General features: G+C 41.0%; 1 protein-coding gene and 1 long non-coding RNA gene across 14 annotated transcripts in view; one reads left to right on the plus strand and one right to left on the minus strand.

The window, feature by feature from the left end:
- LOC139757224 (uncharacterized) overlaps nucleotides 1–26,468 on the plus strand; it is a 321,083-nt gene that overhangs the window by 179,238 nt on the left and 115,377 nt on the right. For 11 of the 13 annotated variants that reach the window (XM_071677655.1, XM_071677734.1, XM_071678035.1 and 8 more), the window contains 2 exons: nucleotides 2,947–3,300; nucleotides 16,827–17,027. In XM_071677655.1, the coding sequence (XP_071533756.1) occupies nucleotides 2,947–3,300; nucleotides 16,827–17,027 (555 nt within the window). The remainder of the gene's footprint in view (nucleotides 1–2,946; nucleotides 3,301–16,826; nucleotides 17,028–26,468) is intronic. The other 2 variants (XM_071677890.1, XM_071677976.1) reach the window with 1 other exon arrangement.
- LOC139757896 (uncharacterized) overlaps nucleotides 3,194–26,468 on the minus strand; it is a 175,941-nt gene continuing 152,666 nt past the window's right edge. Inside the window, exon 5 of the long non-coding RNA XR_011714746.1 lies at nucleotides 3,194–3,319. This is a non-coding gene — a long non-coding RNA (uncharacterized lncRNA). The remainder of the gene's footprint in view (nucleotides 3,320–26,468) is intronic.

Genomic DNA, 26,468 nt, shown 5'->3' on the forward strand with positions numbered 1-26,468 from the left:
GAGTGAAAAAGATTTTGTGTAATCGGGGCCTGAACATGCAGGAGGGTGAAAGGAGGGCAAGGAATAGAGTGAATTGGAGCGATGTGGTATACAGGGGTTGACGTGCTGTCAGTGGATTGAATCGAGGCATGTGAAGCGTCTGGGGTAAACCATGGAAAGCTGTGTAGGTATGTATATTTGCGTGTGTGGACGTGTGTATGTACATGTGTATGGGGGGGGGTTGGGCCATTTCTTTCGTCTGTGTCCTTGCGCTACCTCGCAAACGCGGGAGACAGCGACAAAGTATAAAAAAAAAAAAAAAAAACATATACATGCTGCCTTCATCCATACCCGCTGCCATCCCACCACACATGAAATGGCACCCCTTCCCCCGCGTGCGCGCAAGGTAGCGCTAGGAAAAGACAATAAAGGCCACATGTTCACACTCAGTCTCTAGCTGTCTTATGTAAGGCACAGAAAGCACAGCTCCCTTTCCACATCCAGGCCCCAGAAAACTTTTCATGTTTTACCGAGACGCTTCACATGCCCTGGTTCAATCCATTGGCAGCGCGTTGACCCCAGTATACCACATCGTTCCAATTCGCTCTATTCCTTGCACGCCTTTCACCCTCCTGTATGTTCATGCCCTGATCGCTCAAAATCTTTTTCACTCCATCCTTCCACCTTCAATTTGGTCTCCCATTTCTCCTCGTTCCCTCCACCTCTGACATATATATATATCCTCTTTGTCAATCTTTCCTCACTCATTCTCTCCATGTGACCAAACCACACTTTTTATTACCACACAGCTCTCTTACCCTTTCATTACTTACTCGATCAAACCATCTCACACCACATATTGTCCTCAAACATCTCATTTCCAACACATCCACCCTCCTTTGCACCACCCTATCTATAGCCCATGCCTCACAACCATATAACATTGTTGGAAACACTATTCCTTCAAACATACTCGTTTTTTCTCTCCACACATTCTTCAACACTCCCAGAACCTTCCCACCCCCCTCCCCCACCCTGTGACTCATTTCTGTTTCCATGGTTCCATCCGCTGCTAAGTCCACTCCCAGATATCTAAAACACTTCACTTCCTCCAATTTTCTTTGTTCATACTTACCTCCCAATCAACTTGTCTGTCAACCCTACTGAACCTAATAACCTTGCTCTTATTCACGTTTGCTTTCAACTTTCTTTTTTCTCACACTTTACCAAACTCAGTCACCAACTTCTGCGTTTTCTCACCTGAATCAGTGACCAGTGCCGTATCATCAGTGAACTACAGATTCATGTTGTATGAGAAGTGGGATTGGGGGGCTCCAAACCCCCCAACCCCACCCACCTTCTTGTATAAGGATAGAACTGAAGAAAGAACTTCAGAGAGAATGTGGAAATGTTTTGGAAGATAAATTTTGTGAGGAGAACACGAAAACAAGTGAGAGGAGTAGATGGGGAACTGATAACAAGTAAAGAATAGGTAAAGAGAGATTGAGTATGCATTTTCAGTGATCTTTGAATTTTGCTAAATGAAAGGATGGGGATGTTGTGTGTTTGGGACAAAGTAGCATGCGGAGTGAGAGCCTGGCAGTTGGTGTGGTGAAAAGTGTAAGATAAAGTTGGCAAAGCAGTATGAGTGAATGTGATTGCTGTTGTGCTACTCAAACAAGGATTTAATTGTGTTGTTGATTGATTAGTCATGCTGTTCAGTGTTTGTATGGCCCAAGGTTGAATGGAGCACAAAAGTTAATCTCAAAATAAAATACATAGGTTTAAATCAGTTGAGTATGAGGGGTGTCTTGTACCTGATAAGTTGGAGAGTGGTAATTTAGAGTGGTAGCTTTCATAGAACATCTAATCCAGGAGGAGTACTGTGGCTTTAGGTGAGGTAGAGGATGTATGTACCATGTGTTTACTTTGAGGAATTTGTTTGAGAAATTCTTAGAAGAAGGGATTTTTTTATGTGGCTTTTTTCTGCAAGAGTTAGAGCAATGGACTGGTCTGTGGTATGCCCAGTTGCTATTTGCAGATGTCTTGTCTCTGTAAGCAGACTCCAGAGAGGAACTCCATAAGCTTGTCACAGAATTTTGGGAGAGTGTGAGAAAAGACTAAATGTGAACAAATGTAAGCCAATAAGCTGCAGAAGGGGGTGAGACAGTATAGTTTGAATGTAAATTTGAATGGGGAATACTTGGAGGAAGTAGATTACTTTTGGTACATGGGAGTGAATGTGTTAGTGGATAGAACCATGATAGCTGAAATGAATCACAGAGTGTGGAAGAGAGCTTAGATCTTAGGTGCAATAAGGAGTGTGTGGAAGGAGAGATAATTTTCTATCGGGACAAAGATGGCAAAGGTGTGATAAGTGCAGCCTGATTGATAAAGCTGTAAAGCTGATCAGGATGTACAGAAATGGTTTGGACGTATGTAGAGGATGAGTGCTAAAAGTCCAAGTAAAAGGATCTACAATACAGAATATGAGAGAAGAAATGGGAAGGAGAGATCAAAAAGGAGATGAAAGGATGAAGAGGATTAAGTGAAGGAGGCTTTGGGGTACTAAGGCCTTAATATTTAGGAGGATGAACTACATTCATAGGATATGATTAATTTGATCTTTGTGGTATACAGGGTTAACTTACAGTCATTGGACTGAAACAGAGTGTAAAGATGCAAGCACAATAAACCATATATCTAAATCTATGGGGCACAACTGTGGATGGTAGACTCAAGTTTTAGTATATCATACATGACAGCTAGGGAGTGGTTGTATGCAAATGATGCTATTGCTCCTTTGTTCCTGATGCTGTCTCACTAAGATGGGAGGTGCAGATAGGTAAAGGAAAATCAAAAGTCTTTACTTTTTTATTCATTTATTGAGAATGTATTATCTATTTCTTTAATGTTATTTTCAGTTTTAATGCTTAAACTAATGTTTTGACTAACTCCATCTTTCAGCGTGATGCCAGCCACAGGCTCTGTTCTGTTGGTAGTCGGTCCCTCAGCAATCTGAGTGCTGCCCTCAGAGAAGAAGATGATGAACAGCGTACAGCTTTCCGGGATGCTGGGCCTGCTCATACCCACTATGTGACCCCCACCCATGCCCTTTTAACACCTACCCATGCTCACTACAAACCCACACTCAGAAGCACCAGGTCTACCAATGATGTCACAGAGGACACAAATCATAAAATTGCCTTGATGACTTCAGCAGACCCCCATGTCAACAACATTGTGGTGACTGGTGGCCCTAAGGATGAGAGGGATGCTTTGTTTCGTTTGGACCAATTGTCAAGCCCTTCTGCCAGCAGGGTAAGTACATTTGCGTAAACTGTAAAAGAGCAGGGAAGCTAGAATGAACATATAGAGCTTTTCAGAAGAGTGGTTGTGCATAGATATTATAAATGCTGCATAAAGAATATGTTTATATACTCCTCAGGTATTGAAGCATCCCAATTTAGTCAGATACAGTGATGGATAGGTGAATGGAATTATCATGATTATCATTATTATTATAATTTTTTTGGATATTTGCTATTTCCCGTGTGTGCAATTTAATGTCCACAGTAGATAAATGAACCTTAAAAGAAAATATTTTTTTTTCATATAAAAGGCTCCAGTCATGGACAAAAGTCCACATCAAGGCCAAGGCTTAAAGATAAGAGAGAATTATGAAACAGAAAAAGAAAAGACAAGGGAAAATATTTATAGATTTTAGAAGTGAAAAATCTGTCTTTTGAAATATGCCAGGTCTTAGTTATTGGTAAAGACATAAGAATGTAGAGAATCACAAAGCTTCAACCTGTAAGGAAAGAAGCAGTTGTCAAAACGGGCCACCCTTGAGTTGCTGATGGCCACACAGTAATCATGTGGTGCAGCAGCTTGCCAAGTATTGCATGGTCTAGCTATTTGTGTGGGCACACAAGCAGCCAGCTCTTTAGAGCAAAAATCGAAGCAATACCTTTAGAAGAGGGAAAGTGAACCAACATTGTGGCGTATGGCAAGAGGGTCAGGTTTGGAATTTTGCCTGGGACACTTTATAAATTGGATCGCTTTTGACTCTGTCAAGTAAAGATGCAGAGCAAGAACCGCCATAGATTTAAGGGCAGTACTCCATGCAAGGATGAATCAGTCCTTTGTATAAGCACAGCAACTGTTCAGAAGAAAAGAAGTTTTGACATCTAAACAGGACTCTAAGTTTCTTAGTGGCAGACTTAGCTATTCCTGTAATGTGGGGATTCCAAAAAAGAGTGGATGTTACAGTAATACCAAGTATGTTCATTGAGTTAAGAGGTGGAATTACAGAACCATATAAAGAGAGACAAGAATTTTGAGGAGTTTTCGATTGAGAGATGGGGAGAAACTGGGTCTTGGAGGCAGTAAACTTAAAAAGATTTTGTCCACTCCCCTGATATATCCTGTCCATGTCTGAGTTCATTGAGGAAGCTGTATCAAGATAAGATGCAAATTGAGTAAGAGAAGCGGGAGCAGAATTGAAGGATGTGGATGAATGCATTGTGGAGTCATCAGTGTATGAGTACATTGGATTATTTGTGGAGGAGAGGATATAGTTGAAAAAAAGGAGAAAAAGTGTATGGGACAGGACAGAACTTTGGCTCCTTCCTCTATCCCTTGTTTTGGAAAGTGATATAGGAGAAAAGGATTTCCAGCTCTACATTCCTGCCCCTGTTAGTCACCTTATTATTATTATTATTATTATTATTATCATTATTATTTGGGAGCAGATGGAACCATGGAAGCGGAAGTGAATCATAGGGTGGGGGAGGGGGCGAAAGTTCTGGGAGCGTTGAAGAAATATGTGGAAGTCGAGAACATTATCTCGGAAAGCAAAAATGGGTATGTTTGAAGGAATAGTGGTTCTAATAATGTTATATGGCTGCGAGGCATGGGCTATAGATAGAGTTGTGTGGAGGAGGGTGGATGTGCTGGAAATGAGATGTCTCGAGGACAGTATGTGGTGTGAGGTGGATTGATCAAGTAAGTAATAGTAGGGTAAGAGAGATGTGTGGTAATAAAAAGAGTGTGGTTGAGAGAGCAGAAGAGGGTGTATTGAAATGGTTTGGTCACATGAACAGAATGAGTGGGGAAAGATTGACCAAGAGGATATATGTATCAGAGGTGGAGGGAACAAGGAGAAGTGGGAGACCAAATTGGAGATGGAAAGATGGAGTGAAAAAGATTTAGAGTGATCGGGGCCTGAACATGCAGTAGGGTGAAAGGCGTGCAAGGAATAGAGTGAATTGGAACGATGTGGTATGCTGGGGCTGACGTGCTGTCAATAGATTGAACCAGGGCATGTGAAGTATCTGGGGTAAACCATGGAAAGTTCTGTGGGGCCTGGATGTGGAAAGGGAGGTGTGGTTTCAGTGCATTAGTACATGACAGCTAGAGTCTGAGTGTGAACGAAAGTGGCCTTTTTTGTCTTTTCCTAGCACTACCTCACGCACATGAAGGGGGAGGGGGTTGTTATTTCATGTGTGACGGGGTGGCGATGGGAATGAATAAAGGCAGACAGTATGAATTATGTACATGTGTATATATGTATATGTCTGTGTGTGTATATATATGTATACGTTGAGATGTATAGGTATGTATATTTGCGTGTGTGGACGTGTATGTATATACATGTGTATGTGGGTGGGTCGGGCCATTCTTTCGTCTGTTTTCTTGCGCTACCTCGCTAACGCAGGAGACAGCGACAAAGCAAAATATATAGAATATAGATAAATAAATATTATCTTTATTATTATTATAATTATTATTATCATTTTTATTATTTTGGAAAGAGGGGGCAAGTATGAAGTCTGTTGTGGATGAGAGAGCTTGGGAAGTGAGTCAGTTGTTGTTCGCTGATGATACAGCGCTGGTGGCTGATTCAAGTGAGAAACTGCAGAAGCTGGTGACTGAGTTTGGTAAAGTGTGTGAAAGAAGAAAGTTAAGAGTAAATGTGAATAAGAGCAAGGTTATTAGGTACAGTAGGGTTGAGGGTCAAGTCAATTGGGTGGTAAGTTTGAATGGAGAAAAACTGGAGGAAGTAAAGTGTTTTAGATATCTGGGAGTGGATCTGGCAGTGGATGGAACCATGGAAGTGGAAGTGAATCATAGGGTGGGGAAGGGGGCGAAAATCCTGGGAGCATTGAAGAATGTGTGGAAGTCGAGAACATTATCTCGGAAAGCAAAAATGGGTATGTTTGAAGGAATAGTGGTTCCAACAATGTTGTATGGTTGCGAGGTGTGAGCTATGGATAGAGTTGTGCGCAGGAGGGTGGATGTGCTTGAAATGAGATGTTTGAGGACAATGTGTGGTGTGAGGTGGTTTGATCGAGTAAGTAATGTAAGGGTAAGAGAGATGTGTGGAAATAAAAAGAGCGTGGTTGAGAGAGCAGAAGAGGGTGTTTTGAAATGGTTTGGGCTCATGGAGAGAATGAGTGAGGAAAGATTGACCAAGAGGATATATGTGTCGGAGGTGGAGGGAACGAGGAGAAGTGGGAGACCAAATTGGAGGTGGAAAGATGGAGTGAAAAAGATTTTGAGTGATCGGGGCCTGAACATGCAAGAGGGTGAAAGGCCGGCAAGGAATAGAGTGAATTGGATCAATGTGGTATACCGGGGTTGACGTGCTGTCAGTGGATTGAATCAGGGCATGTGAAGCGTCTGGAGTAAACCATGGAAAGTTCTGTGGGGCCTGGATGTGGAAAGGGAGCTGTGGTTCGGGCATTACTGCATGACAGCTGGAGACTGAGTGTGAACAAATGGGGCTTTTGTTATCTTTTCCTAGCGCTACCTCGCACACATGAGGGGGGAGGGGGATGGTATTCCATGTGTGGCGAGGTGGCGATGGGAATGAATAAAGGCAGACTGTGAATTGTGTGCATGGATATATATGTATGTGTCTGTGTGTGTATATATATGTGTACATTGAGGTGTATAGGTATGTATATTTGCGTGTTTGGACGTGAGTGTATATACATGTGTATAGGGGTGGGTTGGGCCATTTCTTTCTTCTGTTTCCTTGTGCTACCTCGCAAATGCGGGAGACAACGACAGAGCAAAAAAAGAAAAAAAAATTATTATTATTATTATTCATTGATTATACTTTGTTGCTGTCTCCCGCATTAGCGAGGTACCACAAGGAAACAGACGAAAGAATGGCCCAATCCACCCACATACACATGCATATACATAAACGCCCACACATGCACATATACATACCTATACATTTCAGTGTATACATACATGTACATACACAGACGTATACATATATATCTTTTTTTTTCTTTTAAACTATTCGCCATTTCCCGCGTTAGCGAGGTAGCGTTAAGAACAGAGGACTGGGCCTTTTTTGGAATATCCTCTCCTGGCCCCCTCTGTTCCTTCTTTTGGAAAATTAAAAAAAAAAAACGAGAGGGGAGGATTTCCAGCCCCCTGCTCCCTCCCCTTTTAGTCGCCTTCTACGACACGCAGGGAATACGTGGGAAGTATTCTTAATCCCCTATCCCCAGGGATAATACATATATATACATATACATATTTATACTTGCTGCCTTCATCCTTTCCCCTCACCACCCATGAAACAGCACCCCTCTCCCCCACACGCACATGAGGTAGCTTGAGGAGAAGACAACAAAGGCGACATTCGTTCAGACTCTCTCTAGCTGTCATGTGTAATGCACCGAACCCACAGCTCCCTTTCCACATCCAGACCCCCACAAAACTTTCCATGGTTTACCTCAGATGCTTCACATGCCCTGGTTCAATCCATTGACAGCACGTCGACCCCAGTATACCACATCATTCCAATTCACTCTATTCCTTAACCGCCTTTTGCCCTCCTGCATGTTCAGGCCCCGATCACTCAAAATTTTTTTCACTCCATCTTTCCACCTTGGTCTCCGGAGACCACTTCTCCTCGTTCCCTCCACTTCTGACACATATATCCTCTTGGTCAATCTTTCCTCACTCATTCTCTCCATGTGACCAAACCATTTCAAAACACCCTCTTCTGCTCTCTCAACCACACTTTTTTTATTACCACACATCTCTCTTACCTCTTCATTACCTACTCGAACAAACCACCTCACGCCACACATTGTCCTCAAACATCTCATTTCCAGCACACCCACCCTCCTCCGCACAACTCTATCTATAGGCCATGCCTCGCAACCATATAACATTGTTGGAACCACTATTCCTTCAACATACCCATTTTTGCTTTCCAAGATAACTTTCTCGACTTCCACACATTTTTCAATGCCCTCAGAACTTTCGCCCCCTCCCCCACCCTATGATTCACTTTCGCTTCCATGGTTCCATCCGCTGCCAAATCCACTCCCAGATATCTAAAACACTTCACTTCCTCCAGTTTTTCTCCATTCAAACTTACCTCCCAGTTGACTTGTCCCTCGACCCTACTGTACCTAATAACCTTGCTCTTATTCACATTTACTCTTAAATTTCTTCTTTCACACACTTTACCAAAGTCAGTCACCAGCTCCTGCAGTTTCTCACCCGAATCAGCCACCAGCACTGTATCATCAGCAAACAACAACTGACTCACTTCCCAAGCTCTCTCATCCCCAACAGACTGCATGCTTGCCCCTCTCTCCAAAACTCTTGCATTTACCTCCCTGACAACCCCATCCATAAACAAATTAAACAACCATGGACACATCACGCACCCCTGCCACAAACCAACATTCACTAAGAACCAATCACTTTCCTCTCTTCCTACACGTACACATGCCTTACATTCTCGATAAAGACTTTTCACTGCTTCCAGCAACTTACTTCCCACACCATATATTTTTAATACCTTCCACAGAGCATCTCTATCAACTCTATCATATGCCTTCTCCAGACCCATAAATGTTACATACAAATCCAATTGCTTTTCTGAGTATTTCTCACATACATTTTTCATATTAGTATCATATTATCATATTAGTAGTTGTATATTAGTAGCTGTGAAAGAGAAGAGAGAGAGGCATTTGGATGATTTTTGTGGGGAAAAAATGCAGTTAAGTGGGAGATGTATAAAAGAAAGAGGCAGGAGGTCAAGAGAAAGGTGCAAGAGGTGAAAAAGAGGGCAAATGAGAGTTGGGGTGAGAGAGTATCATTAAATTTTAGGGAGAATAAAAAGATGATCTGGAAGGAGGTAAATAAAGTGCGTAAGACAAGGGAGCAAATGGGAACTTCAGTGAAGGGCGCTAATGGGAAGGTGATAACAAGTAGTGGTGATGTGAGAAGGAGATGGAGTGAGTATTTTGAAGGTTTGTTGAATGTGTTTGATGATAGAGTGGCAGATATAGGGTGTTTTGGTCGAGGTGGTGTGCAAAGTGAGAGGGTTAGGGAAAATGATTTGGTAAACAGAGAAGAGGTAGTAAAAGCTTTGCGGAAGATGAAAGCCGGCAAGGCAGCAGGTTTGGATGGTATTGCAGTGGAATTTATTAAAAAAGGGGGTGACTGTATTGTTGACTGGTTGGTAAGGTTATTTAATGTATGTATGACTCATGGTGAGGTGCCTGAGGATTGGCGGAATGCTTGCATAGTGCCATTGTACAAAGGCAAAGGGGATAAGAGTGAGTGCTCAAATTACAGAGGTATAAGTTTGTTGAGTATTCCTGGTAAATTATATGGGAGGGTATTGATTGAGAGGGTGAAGGCATGTACAGAGCATCAGATTGGGGAAGAGCAGTGTGGTTTCAGAAGTGGTAGAGGAAGTGTGGATCAGGTGTTTGCTTTGAAGAATGTATGTGAGAAATACTTAGAAAAGCAAATGGATTTGTATGTAGCATTTATGGATCTGGAGAAGGCATATGATAGAGTTGATAGAGATGCTCTGTGGAAGGTATTAAGAATATATGGTGTGGATGGCAAGTTGTTAGAAGAAGTGAAAAGTTTTTATCAAGGATGTAAGGCATGTGTACGTGTAGGAAGACAGGAAAGTGATTGGTTCTCAGTGAATGTAGGTTTGTGGCAGGGGTGTGTGATGTCTCCATGGTTGTTTAATTTGTTTATGGATGGGGTTGTTAGGTAGGTGAATGCAAGAGTTTTGGAAAGAGGGGCAAGAATGAAGTCTGTTGTGAATGAGAGAGCTTAGGAAGTGAGTCAGTTGTTGTTCGCTGATGATACAGCGCTGGTGGCTGATTCATGTGAGAAACTGCAGAAGCTGGTGACTGAGTTTGGTAAAGTGTGTGAAAGAAGAAAGTTAAGAGTAAATGTGAATAAGAGCAAGGTTATTAGGTACAGTAGGGTTGAGGGTCAAGTCAATTGGGAGGTAAGTTTGAATGGAGAAAAACTGGAGGAAGTAAAGTGTTTTAGATATCTGGGAGTGGATCTGGCAGCGGATGGAACCATGGAAGCGGAAGTGAATCATAGGGTGGGGGAGGGGGCGAAAATCCTGGGAGCCTTGAAGAATGTGTGGAAGTCGAGAACATTATCTCGGAAAGCAAAAATGGGTATGTTTGAAGGAATAGTGGTTCCAACAATGCTGTATGGTTGCGAGGCGTGGGCTATGGATAGAGTTGTGCACAGGAGGGTGGATGTGCTTGAAATGAGATGTTTGAGGACAATGTGTGGTGTGAGGTGGTTTGATCGAGTAAGTAATGTAAGGGTAAGAGAGATGTGTGGAAATAAAAAGAGCGTGGTTGAGAGAGCAGAAGAGGGTGTTTTGAAATGGTTTGGGCACATGGAGAGAATGAGTGAGGAAAGATTGACCAAAAGGATATATGTGTTAGAGGTGGAGGGAACGAGGAGAAGTGGGAGACCAAATTGGAGGTGGAAAGATGGAGTGAAAAAGATTTTGAGTGATCGGGGCCTGAACATGCAAGAGGGTGAAAGGCGGGCAAGGAATAGAGTGAATTGGATCGATGTGGTATACCGGGGTTGACGTGCTGTCAGTGGATTGAATCAGGCATGTGAAGCGTCTGGGGTAAACCATGGAAAGCCGTGTGGGGCCTGGATGTGGAAGGGGAGCTGTGGTTTCGGGCATTATTGCATGACAGCTGGAGATTGAGTGTGAACGAATAAGGCCTTTGTTGTCTTTTCCTAGCTTTACCCCGCACACATGAGGGGGGAGGGGAATGAATAAAGGCAGACAGTGTGAATTGTGTGCATGGGTATATATGTATGTGTCTGTGTGTGTATATATGTGTACATTGAGATGTATAGGTATGTATATTTGCGTGTGTGGACGTGTGTGTATATACATGTGTATGGGTGTGTGTTGGGCCATTTCTTTCGTCTGTTTCCTTGCGCTACCTCGCAAACGCGGGAGACAGTGACAAAGCAAAATAGATATAAATAGATAAATATTATTATTATTATTATTATTATTATTATTATTATTATTATTATTATTATCTTTATTATTATTATTATTATTATTATTATTATTATTATTATTATTATTATTATTATTAGCTTCTTATCTCCTTTAGATGGATATTTACATGAACGGACATCTCCTGTAGATGTAAATTTACATGTTGTTTCAAGTTTCTATTTCAAGACCTTCTACCAGGGTTGCTGTGGTGGCAGTACCCAATAATTTCATCCCACCGTCATTCTTTTTCCAGCCATTCCAATGACAACACATTATCTTGAGTTTTTTCTAAAGGATATTGAGCAAATTTTAACTATATTTAAACGACCATTCAGAAAGTTATCCTGAATTGCTCGTTCATGATTTGTCTTCAGATCGTGTGGAGAGTGATTTTACGGACACTCACTCTTCCAGCACTAAACGCTTTATGCACTAACCTCCCAGGCCACCTCATCCCCTGTGGACGGCATACTCACCCATTTCTCCAAGACCCTTGCATTTGCCTCCCTTTCCATGCTATCCATAAGCAAATTAAATGGACATAGTGACATCACACATCCCTGTTGCAGACCAGCCTTCACTCTCTTCTCTCCCTACTTCTAGCAGCTTTTCTCCCATGTCATATATTTGTATGACCTTCCGCAGTGTATCCCTATCAACCCTATCTTATGCTTTCTCGAAATCAATAAATGCCACATACAAATCTTTCTATTTCTCTAAGTATTTCTCACACACATTTTTTAATGCAAACATCTCCACACATCTTGCTTTATTCCTGAAACCACAATGATCCTCCTCAGTCTGATGCTGAGGACATTCCTTCACCCTCTCAATCACTATTCTTCCTTACAACACTAACCTCTATCCCCCTTTCCTTCATACATTGGCACTATACATGCATTCCACCATTCTTCTGGCAGCTTACCAAGATCCATACTTACATACATATGAAAATCCTAACTACCCAGTCAACAATACAGCCACCCTCTTTCTTAAGAAATTCATCTGCAAAACCATCCACATTAGTTGCCTTGCATCATTTCATGGTACACAATTCTTTCCCCACCTCTTCTTCCTTCATGAAACTTCTTTCCATGACTCTGTCACTTCTCATACCTTCCTGAACTAAACACCCTACATCTGCCACCCTTTTAACACACACATTCAACATTCCTTTGGAGTACTCAATCTGTCTCCTCCTCACCTCATCAGTACCTGTTACCACTTCCCCATTTGCCCCTTCACCAATGTTCCCATTTGTATTCATGTTTTTTCACACTACCAACGTTTTGCCAAAAATCTTATTCTCTCTGAAATTTACCAATACTTGCTCATCCCAGTCTCATTCGCCCTCTTTTCAACCCATGCATCTTCCTCTTGACCTTCTGCCACTATATCTCGTACATCTCCCAATGATTTGCACTTCTTCCCTGTGAGTACTGCCCATATATCTTTCTTTTCTCTTGCAATAGCAATTATACTTCATCATCACACCGCGCACTACCCTTTCTCACCTGCCCATTTCCCACCTTCTGCATGCCACACATTTCTCTCTCACATGCCAGCACTGCTTCCCTAAATACCTCCCATTCCTCACTTATTCCTCTTGCTTTGTTTACTCACACCTTTGCCATTATGCACCCAATGTTTCATGGTATTTCATAACACAAATCCCTTTTCTAAGCTCACTTACGTTCAACAGTCTTTTCTCACTCATATTGTTTCTTCTTTTCTAAAAACCTCTACAAATCTTTACCCTCACTTCCTCCAGGTAATGATCAAACATTCCATCAGCTGTTCCTCATAACACATTCATATCCAAGAGTTTCTCTTTTGCATGCCTATCAATTATTGTGTGATTTAGTAATACCTGGTGACCCGCTTCCCCTCTTACATATGTGTACTTATGCATGTCCCTATTCTTTAGCTAGGTATTCCAATCACTAGCCCTTTTTCCAGTATGCAACCAAACAAACTATTTGCCATTTCCATTCACCTTACTTAATACCTCATACCCCCAGTATATCCTCAGCTGTCACTTTACTCATCCTTGCACTCACATTGCTCATGACTAATACCTTGTCTTTTACATCAAATCTGCTGACACACACTATCATCTCCCCTCCAAAAAGAATATTTCCTTTCATGATCTTTCTTCTTGTGGGCAGGTGCATACACACTAATCCATCTCTTATAATGAACTTTCACCCACATTAGTCTGGAGCCCACTTACGTATGCCTTTTTAAACGTTCCCATAACTCCTGCTTCATCATTATTGTCACCCCATCCTTAACTTTATTCCAAAGACATTCCCAAACTTTTCTTCCCCTTGACCCATGAGTTTTTTTTCACTCAGAACCAGAATATCCAGGTTCCTATCCTTAGTTGTGCCACTACCTGTTACTCCTTTCTTCTCTTCTTAGCTACATTCAGACACCCATGCCTAAGCATTCAAAGAGGATGAGCATTCCTTACTTGGCACCTTCTTCTGCTCCATCTTCTAAAATTTGAGGTATTATTATTATAATTATTTTATTTTATATTATTTTATTATACTTTGTCGCTGTCTCCCGCGTTTGCGAGGTAGCGCAAGGAAACAGACGAAAGAAATGGCCCAACCCCCCCCCATACACATGTATATACATACGTCCACACACGCAAATATGCATACCTACACAGCTTTCCATGGTTTACCCCAGACGCTTCACATGCCTTGATTCAATCCACTGACAGCACGTCAACCCCGGTATACCACTCCGCTCCAATTCACTCTATTCCTTGCCCTCCTTTCACCCTCCTGCATGTTCAGGCCCTGATCACACAAAATCTTTTTCACTCCATCTTTCCACCTCCAATTTGGTCTGCCTCTTCTCCTCGTTCCCTCCACCTCCGACACATATATCCTCTTGGTCAATCTTTCCTCACTCATTCTCTACATGTGCCCAAACCACTTCAAAACACCCTCTTCTGCTCTCTCAACCACGCTCTTTTTATTTCCACACATCTCTCTTACCCTTACGTTACTCACTCGATCAAACCACCTCACACCACACATTGTCCTCAAACATCTCATTTCCAGCACATCCATCCTCCTGCGCACAACTCTATCCATAGCCCACACCTCGCAACCATACAACATTGTTGGAACCACTATTCCTTCAAACATACCCATTTTTGCTTTCCGAGATAATGTTCTCGACTTCCACACATTCTTCAAGGCCCCCAGAATTTTCGCCCCCTCCCCCACCCTATGATCCACTTCCACTTCCATGGTTCCATCCGCTGCCAGATCCACTCCCAGATATCTAAAACACTTCACTTCCTCCAGTTTTTCTCCATTCAAACTCACCTCCCAATTGACTTGACCCTCAACCCTACTGTACCTAATAACCTTGCTCTTATTCACATTTACTCTTAACTTTCTTCTTTCACACACTTTACCAAACTCAGTCACCAGCTTCTGCAGTTTCTCACATGAATCAGCCACCAGCGCTGTATCATCAGCGAACAACAACTGACTCACTTCCCAAGCTCTCTCATCCCCAACAGACTTCATACTTGCCTCTCTTTCCAAAACTCTTGCATTCACCTCCCTTACAACCCCATCCATAAACAAATTAAACAACCATGGAGACATCACACATTATTATTGTTATTATTATTATTATTATTATTATTATTATTATTATTATTATTATTATTATTTCACAACCCCAGGACAACTTTTATGGGTTTCATGCATCTTTGAGACTGCAATTTGTGCAGGCAATTGTTTTGTAGAAACATGTATGTAACAATTCAGACATGAAAAAGGCAGTTGTAATGTTGATGTCAGTATTCGCTTATATGTCCCTTACCCTCAGAATAAATGCATTAAAGTGTATGGAAATTCAACATACCATGTTTCATTACAGGCTGTTGCCATTGATTGATGAAAATAAGCAAATATCAACATGGCAGATCTAATATTGGCATTACAACCAGTAAGAAAATGTATCACAGTTACAAAATTATACCTTAAGAATTGTCATACAAACACAGAAAGAATATTGGAATTTAAAGGAATAGTAAATCACCTCATTGAGAAGGCTTTGAGCAGATTGAAGCCAGTTCCCATCAATTTGATGAGAGTAAGAGATTAGTGATTTAGATGGCTGAGATGGGCAAACATAACCGAGTGTTGTCATAGATACAGCTTTAGCAGGTGATTACAGTTTTCTTGTTTGCATTAGGCATGTCTGTGACATTCTTTGTTGTTTATTTGCTTATCTCTTCAATATCAGCTTCATGGCTTCAGAAGATTTATCGGAGAACTGCTTGATTACAGGAAAAGTGAGGGATTTGCTCAAAAATGATGGCATTATGAAGAGGTGATGAGGATGGATCACCTTACTGTCATATGTGAAGCAAACATGGAGCGATTCAAATGGATATTTATAACTGTTAAAGTAGTTATTGATAAAGTTAGAATTGCTGTGGATGTGTAGAAATAATGGATTTGAAGCTGATTACCAAAAAATGTGTAGTTATGAGATGAAAGTATAGGTAGAGGAAGACTAAGATGAAAGGACTGAATAAGAGATAGGTACGTCACTTTGCTGATATACTGTATGCACTAAATGGTTTGCTAGTTTTTGCACAAAACCAATTTGTTTGTAGTAGGTAATGGCAGACTGAAAAGTTTTGAAGTGGTGAAGTAAATCAGATTCAAAGTTTTTTGGCTCCTAGCACTGTAGTCATAAAACAAAAAAGAACTCATGGAAAAGTTTCAAACATTTATTCAACAGATACATAAACTGTAACTAAGAGTAAGAAGGATATACATAACAAGCAGCTGATTTGTATTAAAAGTTAGGTAGAAGGAACATCATGTGTGGTCATTATCAGCTGAGATACCATGCTTCAGGCACTTATCATTTTCCAAGAGTTTTTTTTTTATTGCTGAAGTGTAGTTAAGAACAGTAAATGATTATTGGAAGAACAGGATTTTCAGACATTTATGTGGACTTAGTAGCTATCATAGCAACAGATCTGTCTGTCGTGATTTGTTATGTACATACATGATTAGTAATGAATATTACTGTATTGACATGACACTATATTAGTCATGTACAATGAATACTTTACTCATACGAAATAACAAATGGAAACACTTTAAACATTTATTCAACAGATACATAAAGCAGTAACTAAAAGTGAGAAGGATATACATAACAAGCAGCTGATTTGTATTATAAGGTAGTAACTAGAAACATAATGCGTGGTCATTATCAGCTTATATACCATACTTCTGGCACATATCATTTTCTAAAAGTTTTCTTTTTATTGCTGAGGTTTAGTTAAGAACAGTGAATAATTATTAGAAGAACAGGATTTTCAGACATTTACTTGAACTAAATAGCTATCAGTAGCTACAGATATGTCTGTCTTGTTTTGTTATCTACATATGTAATTGGTAGGGAATATCACTGTATTAACATGATACTATATTAGACGTCCACACTAAGTAGTGGGACATCACAGGTGACTGTGCAGTCATCATCAGACAGTGGAGATTCACCCTCCATAGGTAAGGCTACATCTTCAGAATTGAAAGAATCAGTAGTGGAACAGCAGCTGCAGCAGCTGCGAGAAGAGCAACGTCGCTTGCAAGAGGAGGCCAACAGACTGGCCCAGGAACGACAGAAATTTGAGGTGAGTTAGAAAATTACAGAAAAATAAGATATGAAATACGTATTCAAAACTACCATGTAATCTTGTCTTACATATTGGAAAGTGAATGTTTCCTTATAGTTTAATTTCATCCTTTATTGATACTGCATATTGTATTTGCCTTCAGACAAAATTTTATGGACTGGCTGATTCATTATCAGGCATTTTGATTGATAAAACATTCTGATACAGGGTAGACCTAATTTCTGTGACTACAGCCTTCTTGAACATATTTGTATATAGTAAGTGCACAAAGTTTGCAGGTTCAGTAGAATTTAGCAGTTTTTAGCACAATTTTTCCCCTAGGATTATCTTTATCTCATACTCATTCTTTTGTATCATTATAGCAGATATGAAGGTTATATCATTTGTTGAAGATTGTTTGGTAACATTAGAAATATTTGATGAATATGAGGTAATGATAACATTTTAGTTGCACTTCACAGTTGTAGTGCTGCAACTTTTGGGTTCCACCGTATATGGAAACTGTGATTAAGTGTATGAGTGTGAATACTGTTAGATTATCATTTGTGTTTTACAGGGTGAGAGTTTTACCTGTGTGTATATGTGTGTGTGAGTGTGTGCCTATGCGTGTGTTTGATAATTTGTTATTACCTATTTGTACAGTATGGGAAAAGAATTCTGTGCTAATAGTGCTTCATTCTTAAAGCACCTTTAAATTTCTACATGATTCTTTTAACATTTCAGCACTCAGTATTTATTCTCTCTTCACTTGTTCCATTCATTCACCACTCTGTTCACATAGAATTTCATAACATCTCTCTTTGTTTATTTCTTACTAAGTTTTTTGGTGTGTCTTATAGATGTTACACTTACTTTTACAATAAAAAGCTCAGTATCATTCTATCAAATCAGTGTTGAATCATGAAAGTTGTGATTAAGTTTCCTTTTCATGCTCAGTTCAGTGGCTCCTCTCCTATCCTTGAACATTTCTACTTTATTCAGTTACATTTCTTATTACACTTTACCTTCTCTAATAATTTTATATATTTAGAATGGAGTGCCCAGCTGGTGATGTGTACTCAAATTTAGTTGTAATATATGCTATGAATGTAATACTGAACATCTTGCTCACATACTTGAAGACTTTTAATGTACTCAGACTGACGTTTTAACCATATTGAAAAATTTTCAATTGTTGTGTTCTGGTAATAAGTTGGGTACTAAGTCAACCCCTAAGTCATTTTCACATGCACTCATGTAATTGCAAGATGATAGTCATAGAGGAACCTCCTTTTACCATGCCTCATCATCATTTCTTGGCATTTTTCTGTAGTTCCTATAAGCCCCAGATGCTCTTATCAAGGGCAAGAATATTGGGGGGAAGTGGGGGATTAGGGGGATGATATACCCCAATATCAAAAATAGGACTTTCATTGGGGAATTGTTTTTGAGTTGAATATGCTGTTGGGCAGCTTGTACAAGAATAGGCTGTTTTCTGGGTATTGAATTTTAATCATTGTCAATAATGTCTGACAAAGTGATACCTCTATAATTGTCAGGCAATAATGACAATGCCCTATCTGTTGGGCATTGGTACTTCATTCCCCCTGAAAGAGTCAAGTTTCATCCTTGCCTCTGATGACTTTATCATTATCTGTAAACACATATAGTTATCAAGCTGATATATACAGTCCTTACATTTATGAAGGGCATAAAGATGGTTTTCAATTAATATATCCTTATCAAGACATTGATGCATTATGTTTGAAATGAATATAAAGAAACTTTAAAATCAACAATAAGGGTTAGTTTTCTATGGTATATTTCATGTAAGATTTTTTAACCCTTAAGATAATTGTCAGTTAAAATGCAAATGCTCTGTGCTAATGGTTCCCACACTTATTTGAATTCCCAGCTTATTTTTAATTCCACCTCATATTCATACAGTATGCCATTAGCATTCTCCCACTTGAGCTGAAATAATTATCACATGACTCAGTCACCCATCTAAATCATGATAAAAGGTTTTTTTTTTTTTTATACCTCGTCGCTGTCTCCCGCGGTTGCGAGGTAGCGCAAGGAAACAGACGAAAGAAATGGCCCAACCCCCCCCATACACATGTACATACACACGTCCACACACGCAAATATACATACCTACACAGCTTTCCATGGTTTACCCCGGACGCTTCACATGCCTTGATTCAATCCACCGACAGCACGTCAACCCCTGTATACCACATCGCTCCAATTCACTCTATTCCTTGCCCTCCTTTCACCCTCCTGCATGTTCAGGCCCCGATCACACAAAATCCTTTTCACTCCATCTTTCCACCTCCAATTTGGTCTCCCTCTTCTCCTCGTTCCCTCCACCTCCGACACATATATCCTCTTGGTCAATCTTTCCTCACTCATTCTCTCCATGTGCCCAAACCATTTCAAAACACCCTCTTCTGCTCTCTCAACCACGCTCTTTTTATTTCCACACATCTCTCTTACCCTTACGTTACTTACTCGATCAAACCACCTCACACCACACATTGTCCTCAAACATCTCATTTCCAGCACATCCATCCTCCTGCGCACAACTCTATCCATAGCCCACGCCTCGCAACCATACAACATTGTTGGAACCACTATTCCTTCAAACATACCCATTTTTGCTTTCCGAGATAATGTTCTCGACTTCCACACATTTTTCAAGGCTCCCAAAATTTTCGCCCCCTCCCCCACCCTATGATCCACTTCCGCTTCCATGGTTCCATCCGCTGACAGATCCACTCCCAGATATCTAAAACACTTCACTTCCTCCAGTTTTTCTCCATTCAAACTCACCTCCCAATTGACTTGACCCTCAACCCTACTGTACCTAATAACCTTGCTCTTATTCACATTTACTCTTAACTTTCTTCTTCCACACACTTTACCAAACTCCGTCACCAGCTTCTGCAGTTTCTCACATGAATCCGCCACCAGCGCTGTATCATCAGCGAACAACAACTGACTCACTTCCCAAGCTCTCTCATCCCCAACAGACTTCATACTTGCCCCTCTTTCCAAGACTCTTGCATTTACCTCCCTAACAACCCCATCCATAAACAAATTAAACAACCATGGAGACATCACACACCCCTGCCGCAAACCTACATTCACTGAGAACCAATCACTTTCCTCTCTTCCTACACGTACACATGCCTTACATCCTCGATAAGAACTTTTCACTGCTTCTAACAACTTGCCTCCCACACCATATATTCTTAATACCTTCCACAGAGCATCTCTATCAACTCTATCATATGCCTTCTCCAGATCCATAAATGCTACATACAAATCCATTTGCTTTTCTAAGTATTTCTCACATACATTCTTCAAAGCAAACACCTGATCCACACATCCTCTACCACTTCTGAAACCACACTGCTCTTCCCCAATCTGATGCTCTGTACATGCCTTCACCCTCTCAATCAACACCCTCCCATATAATTTACCAGGAATACTCAACAAACTTATACCTCTGTAATTTGAGCACTCACTCTTATCCCCTTTGCCTTTGTACAATGGCACTATGCACGCATTCCGCCAATCCTCAGGCACCTCACCATGAGTCATACATACATTAAATAACCTTACCAACCAGTCAACAATACAGTCACCCCCTTTTTTAATAAATTCCACTGCAATACCATCCAAACCTGCTGCCTTGCCGGCTTTCATCTTCCGCAAAGCTTTTACTACCTCTTCTCTGTTTACCAAATCATTTTCCCTAACCCTCTCACTTTGCACACCACCTCGACCCAAACACCCTATATCTGCCACTCTGTCATCAGACACATTTAACAAATATTGAATGATAAAAGGTATATACTGTATTACACAAAAATTAACTGAGGAAATGAAGCTTGTGTAGCAGCTTCACCAGAGACTTAAGGGAAATTAAAAGAAAGAAATATATGATGTTTAAACAATGTTGCATCCTGAGGTAATGATATTGAAATAAACAAAAAACAATTATGGAATATTTTTAAGATAAGATTATTCTTTGACCAACCAGTTCAAAAGGTGTCTGAAAATTAAATGCTTGTAGAATAGAAATAAGCAAAGTAGCAGACAACAGTGTAAAAAGGAATTTTTGGTTGAAACTAAAATTGAGTGAAAAAGAAAGCAGATGGAAAGAGCTTCCGGAAAGTGAGCTTGTAAGTGGTAGTAATATGATTATTGATGCATTGATAAATTTTAGTAAAGTTAGAGAAGTAACAAAACTGATAAGATGTTGTGAATATGGAAGCAAATTGAAATTTGAAGGAATGATAAGCAAAATACTAATTCACAAATTCCCAAGAAAATGGTATGGCTCCAAAAGGCAGTTAGGCATATAAATCAGAAAATATATAATCCTGCAAAAATATCAAAAAACAAAGAGAGACTTTATGCATTACTTACACAGCAAAGTGAACAATGTCTTCCTTGCATATGTAGGAAATATTGAATATAGTATGAAGTACACAGGGAAATAGAGCCAGAAACAGGGACTATAGATAGTGAAATAGGAATATGGCTGTCAAACTGAGGAAATATATGACACGGACAGTGGATATCTGTGGCACTGTAATTCATGCATACAAAAAGTAAAGATGTGCATATAAATATTTTTTTTTTTTTTTTTTATACTTTGTCGCTGTCTCCCGCGTTTGCGAGGTAGCGCAAGGAAACAGACGAAAGAAATGGCCCAACCCTCCCCATACACATGTATATACACACGTCCACACACGCAAATATACATACCTACACAGCTTTCCATGGTTTACCCCGGACGCTTCACATGCCTTGATTCAATCCACTGACAGCACGTCAACCCCTGTATACCACATCGCTCCAATTCACTCTATTCCTTGCCCTCCTTTCACCCTCCTGCATGTTCAGGCCCCGATCACACAAAATCCTTTTCACTCCATCTTTCCACCTCCAATTTGGTCTCCCTCTTCTCCTCGTTCCCTCCACCTCCGACACATATATCCTCTTGGTCAATCTTTCCTCACTCATTCTCTCCATGTGCCCAAACCATTTCAAAACACCCTCTTCTGCTCTCTCAACCACGCTCTTTTTATTTCCGCACATCTCTCTTACCCTTACGTTACTTACTCGATCAAACCACCTCACACCACACATTGTCCTCAAACATCTCATTTCCAGCACATCCATCCATCTGCACACAACTCTATCCATAGCCCACGCCTCGCAACCATACAACATTGTTGGAACTACTATTCCTTCAAACATACCCATTTTTGCTTTCCGGGATAATGTTCTCGACTTCCACACATTTTTCAAGGCTCCCAAAATTTTCGCCCCCTCCCCCACCCTATGATCCACTTCCGCTTCCATGGTTCCATCCGCTGACAGATCCACTCCCAGATATCTAAAACACTTCACTTCCTCCAGTTTTTCTCCATTCAAACTCACCTCCCAATTGACTTGACCCTCAACCCTACTGTACCTAATAACCTTGCTCTTATTCACATTTACTCTTAACTTTCTTCTTCACACACTTTACCAAACTCAGTCACCAGCTTCTGCAGTTTCTCACATGAATCCGCCACCAGCGCTGTATCATCAGCGAACAACAACTGACTCACTTCCCAAGCTCTCTCATCCCCAACAGACTTCATACTTGCCCCTCTTTCCAAGACTCTTGCATTTACCTCCCTAACAACCCCATCCATAAACAAATTAAACAACCATGGAGACATCACACACCCCTGCCGCAAACCTACATTCACTGAGAACCAATCACTTTCCTCTCTTCCTACACGTACACATGCCTTACATCCTCGATAAAAACTTTTCACTGCTTCTAACAACTTGCCTCCCACACCATATATTCTTAATACCTTCCACAGAGCATCTCTATCAACTCTATCATATGCCTTCTCCAGATCCATAAATGCTACATACAAATCCATTTGCTTTTCTAAGTATTTCTCACATACATTCTTCAAAGCAAACACCTGATCCACACATCCTCTACCACTTCTGAAACCACACTGCTCTTCCCCAATCTGATGCTCTGTACATGCCTTCACCCTCTCAATCAATACCCTCCCATATAATTTACCAGGAATACTCAACAAACTTATACCTCTGTAATTTGAGCACTCACTCTTATCCCCTTTGCCTTTGTACAATGGCACTATGCACGCATTCCGCCAATCCTCAGGCACCTCACCATGAGTCATACATACATTAAATAACCTTACCAACCAGTCAACAATACAGTCACCCCCTTTTTTAATAAATTCCACTGCAATACCATCCAAACCTGCTGCCTTGCCGGCTTTCATCTTCCGCAAAGCTTTTACTACCTCTTCTCTGTTTACCAAATCATTTTCCCTAACCCTCTCACTTTGCACACCACCTCGACCCAAACACCCTATATCTGCCACTCTGTCATCAGACACATTCAACAAACCTTCAAAATACTCATTCCATCTCCTTCTCACATCACCACTACTTGTTATCACCTCCCCATTTACGCCCTTCACTGAAGTTCCCATTTGCTCCCTTGTCTTACGCACCCTATTTACCTCCTTCCAGAACATCTTTTTATTCTCCCTAAAATTTACTGATAGTCTCTCACCCCAACTCTCATTTGCCCTTTTTTTCACCTCTTGCACCTCTCTCTTGACCTCCTGTCTCTTTCTTTTATACTTTTCCCACTCAATTGCATTTTTTCCCTGCAAAAATCGTCCAAATGCCTCTCTCTTCTCTTTCACTAATACTCTTACTTCTTCATCCCACCACTCACTACCCTTTCTAAACAGCCCACCTCCCACTCTTCTCATGCCACAAGCATCTTTTGCGCAATCCATCACTGATTCCCTAAATACATCCCATTCCTCCCCCACTCCCCTTACTTCCATTGTTCTCACCTTTTTCCATTCTGTACTCAGTCTCTCCTGGTACTTCTTCACACAGGTCTCCTTCCCAAGCTCACTTACTCTCACCACCTTCACCCCAACATTCACTCTTCTTTTCTGAAAACCCATACTAATCTTCACCTTAGCCTCCACAAGATAATGATCAGACATCCCTCCAGTTGCACCTCTCAGCACATTGACATCCAAAAGTCTCTCTTTCGCACGCCTGTCAATTAACACGTAATCCAATAACGCTCTCTGGCCATCTCTCCTACTTACATAAGTATACTTATGTATATCTCGCTTTTTAAACCAGGTATTCCCAATCATCAGTCCTTTTTCAGCACATAAATCTACAAGCTCTTCACCATTTCCATTTACAACACTGAACACCCCATGCATACCAATTATTCCCTCAACTGCCACATTACTCACCTTTGCATTCAAATCACCCATCACTATAACCCGGTCTCGTGCATCAAAACCGCTAACACACTCATTTAGCTGCTCCCAAAACACTAGCCTCTCATGATCTTTCTTCTCATGCCCAGGTGCATATGCACCAATAATCACCCACCTCTCTCCATCAACTTTCAATTTTACCCATATTAATCGAGAATTTACTTTCTTACATTCTATCACATACTCCCACAACTCCTGTTTCAGGAGTATTGCTACTCCTTCCCTTGCTCTTGTCCTCTCACTAACCCCTGACTTCATATATATATATATTATTATATACCATGGGGGATATAAAATATATATATATATATATATTATTATATACCATGGAAAGCTGTGTAGGTATGTATATTTGCGTGTGTGGACGTATGTATATACATGTGTATGGGGGTGAGTTGGGCCATTTCTTTCGTCTGTTTCCTTGCGCTACCTCGCAAACGCGGGAGACAGCGACAAAGTATAAAAAAAAAAAAAAAAATATATATTATTATATTTATTTTATTTTGCTCTGTTGCTGTCTCCCGCGTTAGCGAGGTAGCGCAAGGAAACAGACGAAAGAATGGCCCAACCCACCCACATACACTTGTATATACATACATGTCCACACACGCAAATATATATACCTATACATCTCAACGTATACATATATATACACACACAGACATATACATATATACACATGTACATAATTCATACTGTTTGCCTTTATTCATTCCCATCGTCACCCTACCACACGTGAATTAACAACCCCCTCCCCCCTCATGTGCGCGAGGTAGGGCTAGGAAAAGACAGCAAATGCCACTTTCGTTCACACTCAGTCTCTAGCTGTCATGTAATGATGCACCGAAACCACACCTCCCTTTCCACATCCAGGCCCCACAGAACTTTCCATGGTTTACCCCAGATGCTTCCCATGCCCTGGTTCAATCTATTGACAGCACGTCGACCCCTGGTATACCACATCGTTTCAATTCACTCAATTTCTTGCACGCCTTTCACCCTCCTGCATGTTCAGGCCACGATCACTCAGAATCTTTTTCACTCCATCTTTCCACCTCCAATTTGGTCTCCCACTTCTCCTTGTTCCCTCCACCTCTGACACATATATCCTCTTGGTCAATCTTTCCTCACTCATTCTCTATATGTGACCAAACCATTTCAAAACACCCTCTTCTGCTCTCTCAACCACACTCTTTTTATTACCACACATCTCTCTTACCCTATTATTACTTACTCAATCAAACCACCTCACACCACATATTGTCCTCAAACATCTCATTTCCAGCACATCCACCCTCCTCCGCACACCCCTATATCCATAGCCCATGCCTCGCAACTATACAACACTGTTGGAACCACTGTTCCTTCAAACATACCCATTTTTGCTTTCCGAGGTAATGTTCTCGACTTCCATACATTCTTCAATGCTCCCAGAACTTTCGCCCCCTCCCCCACCGTATGATTCACTTCTGCTTCCATGGTTCCATCCACTGCCAAATCCACTCCTAGATATCTAAAACACTTCACTTCCTCCAGTTTTTCTCCATTCAAACTTACCTCCCAATTGACTTGTCCCTCAACCCTACTGTACCTAATAACCTTGCTCTTATTCACATTTACTTTCAGCTTTCTTCTTTCACACACTTTACCAAACTCAGTCACAAGCTTCTGCAGTCCCTCACACGAATCAGCCACCAGCGCTGTATCATCAGCGAACAACAACTGACTCACTTCCCAAGCTCTCTCATCCACAACAGACTGCATACTTGCCCCTCTTTCCAAAACTCTTGCATTCACCTCCCTAACAACCCCATCCATAAACAAATTAAACAACCATGGAGACATCACACACCCCTGCCGCAAACCTACATTCACTGAGAACCAATCACTTTCTTCCTACTGTCTGCCTTTATTCATTCCCATCGTTACCCCGCCACACATGAATTAACAACCCCCTCCCCCCTCATGTGCGCGAGGTAGCGCTAGGAAAAGCAGGTGACTGTGATGTTGACCGGTTGGTAAGGATATATAATGTATGTATGACTCATGATGAGGTACCTAAGGAGTGGCGGAATGCATGCAT

This window comes from Panulirus ornatus, chromosome 1 (assembly GCF_036320965.1).
Source record: "Panulirus ornatus isolate Po-2019 chromosome 1, ASM3632096v1, whole genome shotgun sequence".
In the NCBI taxonomy this organism is placed as follows: domain Eukaryota; kingdom Metazoa; phylum Arthropoda; class Malacostraca; order Decapoda; family Palinuridae; genus Panulirus; species Panulirus ornatus.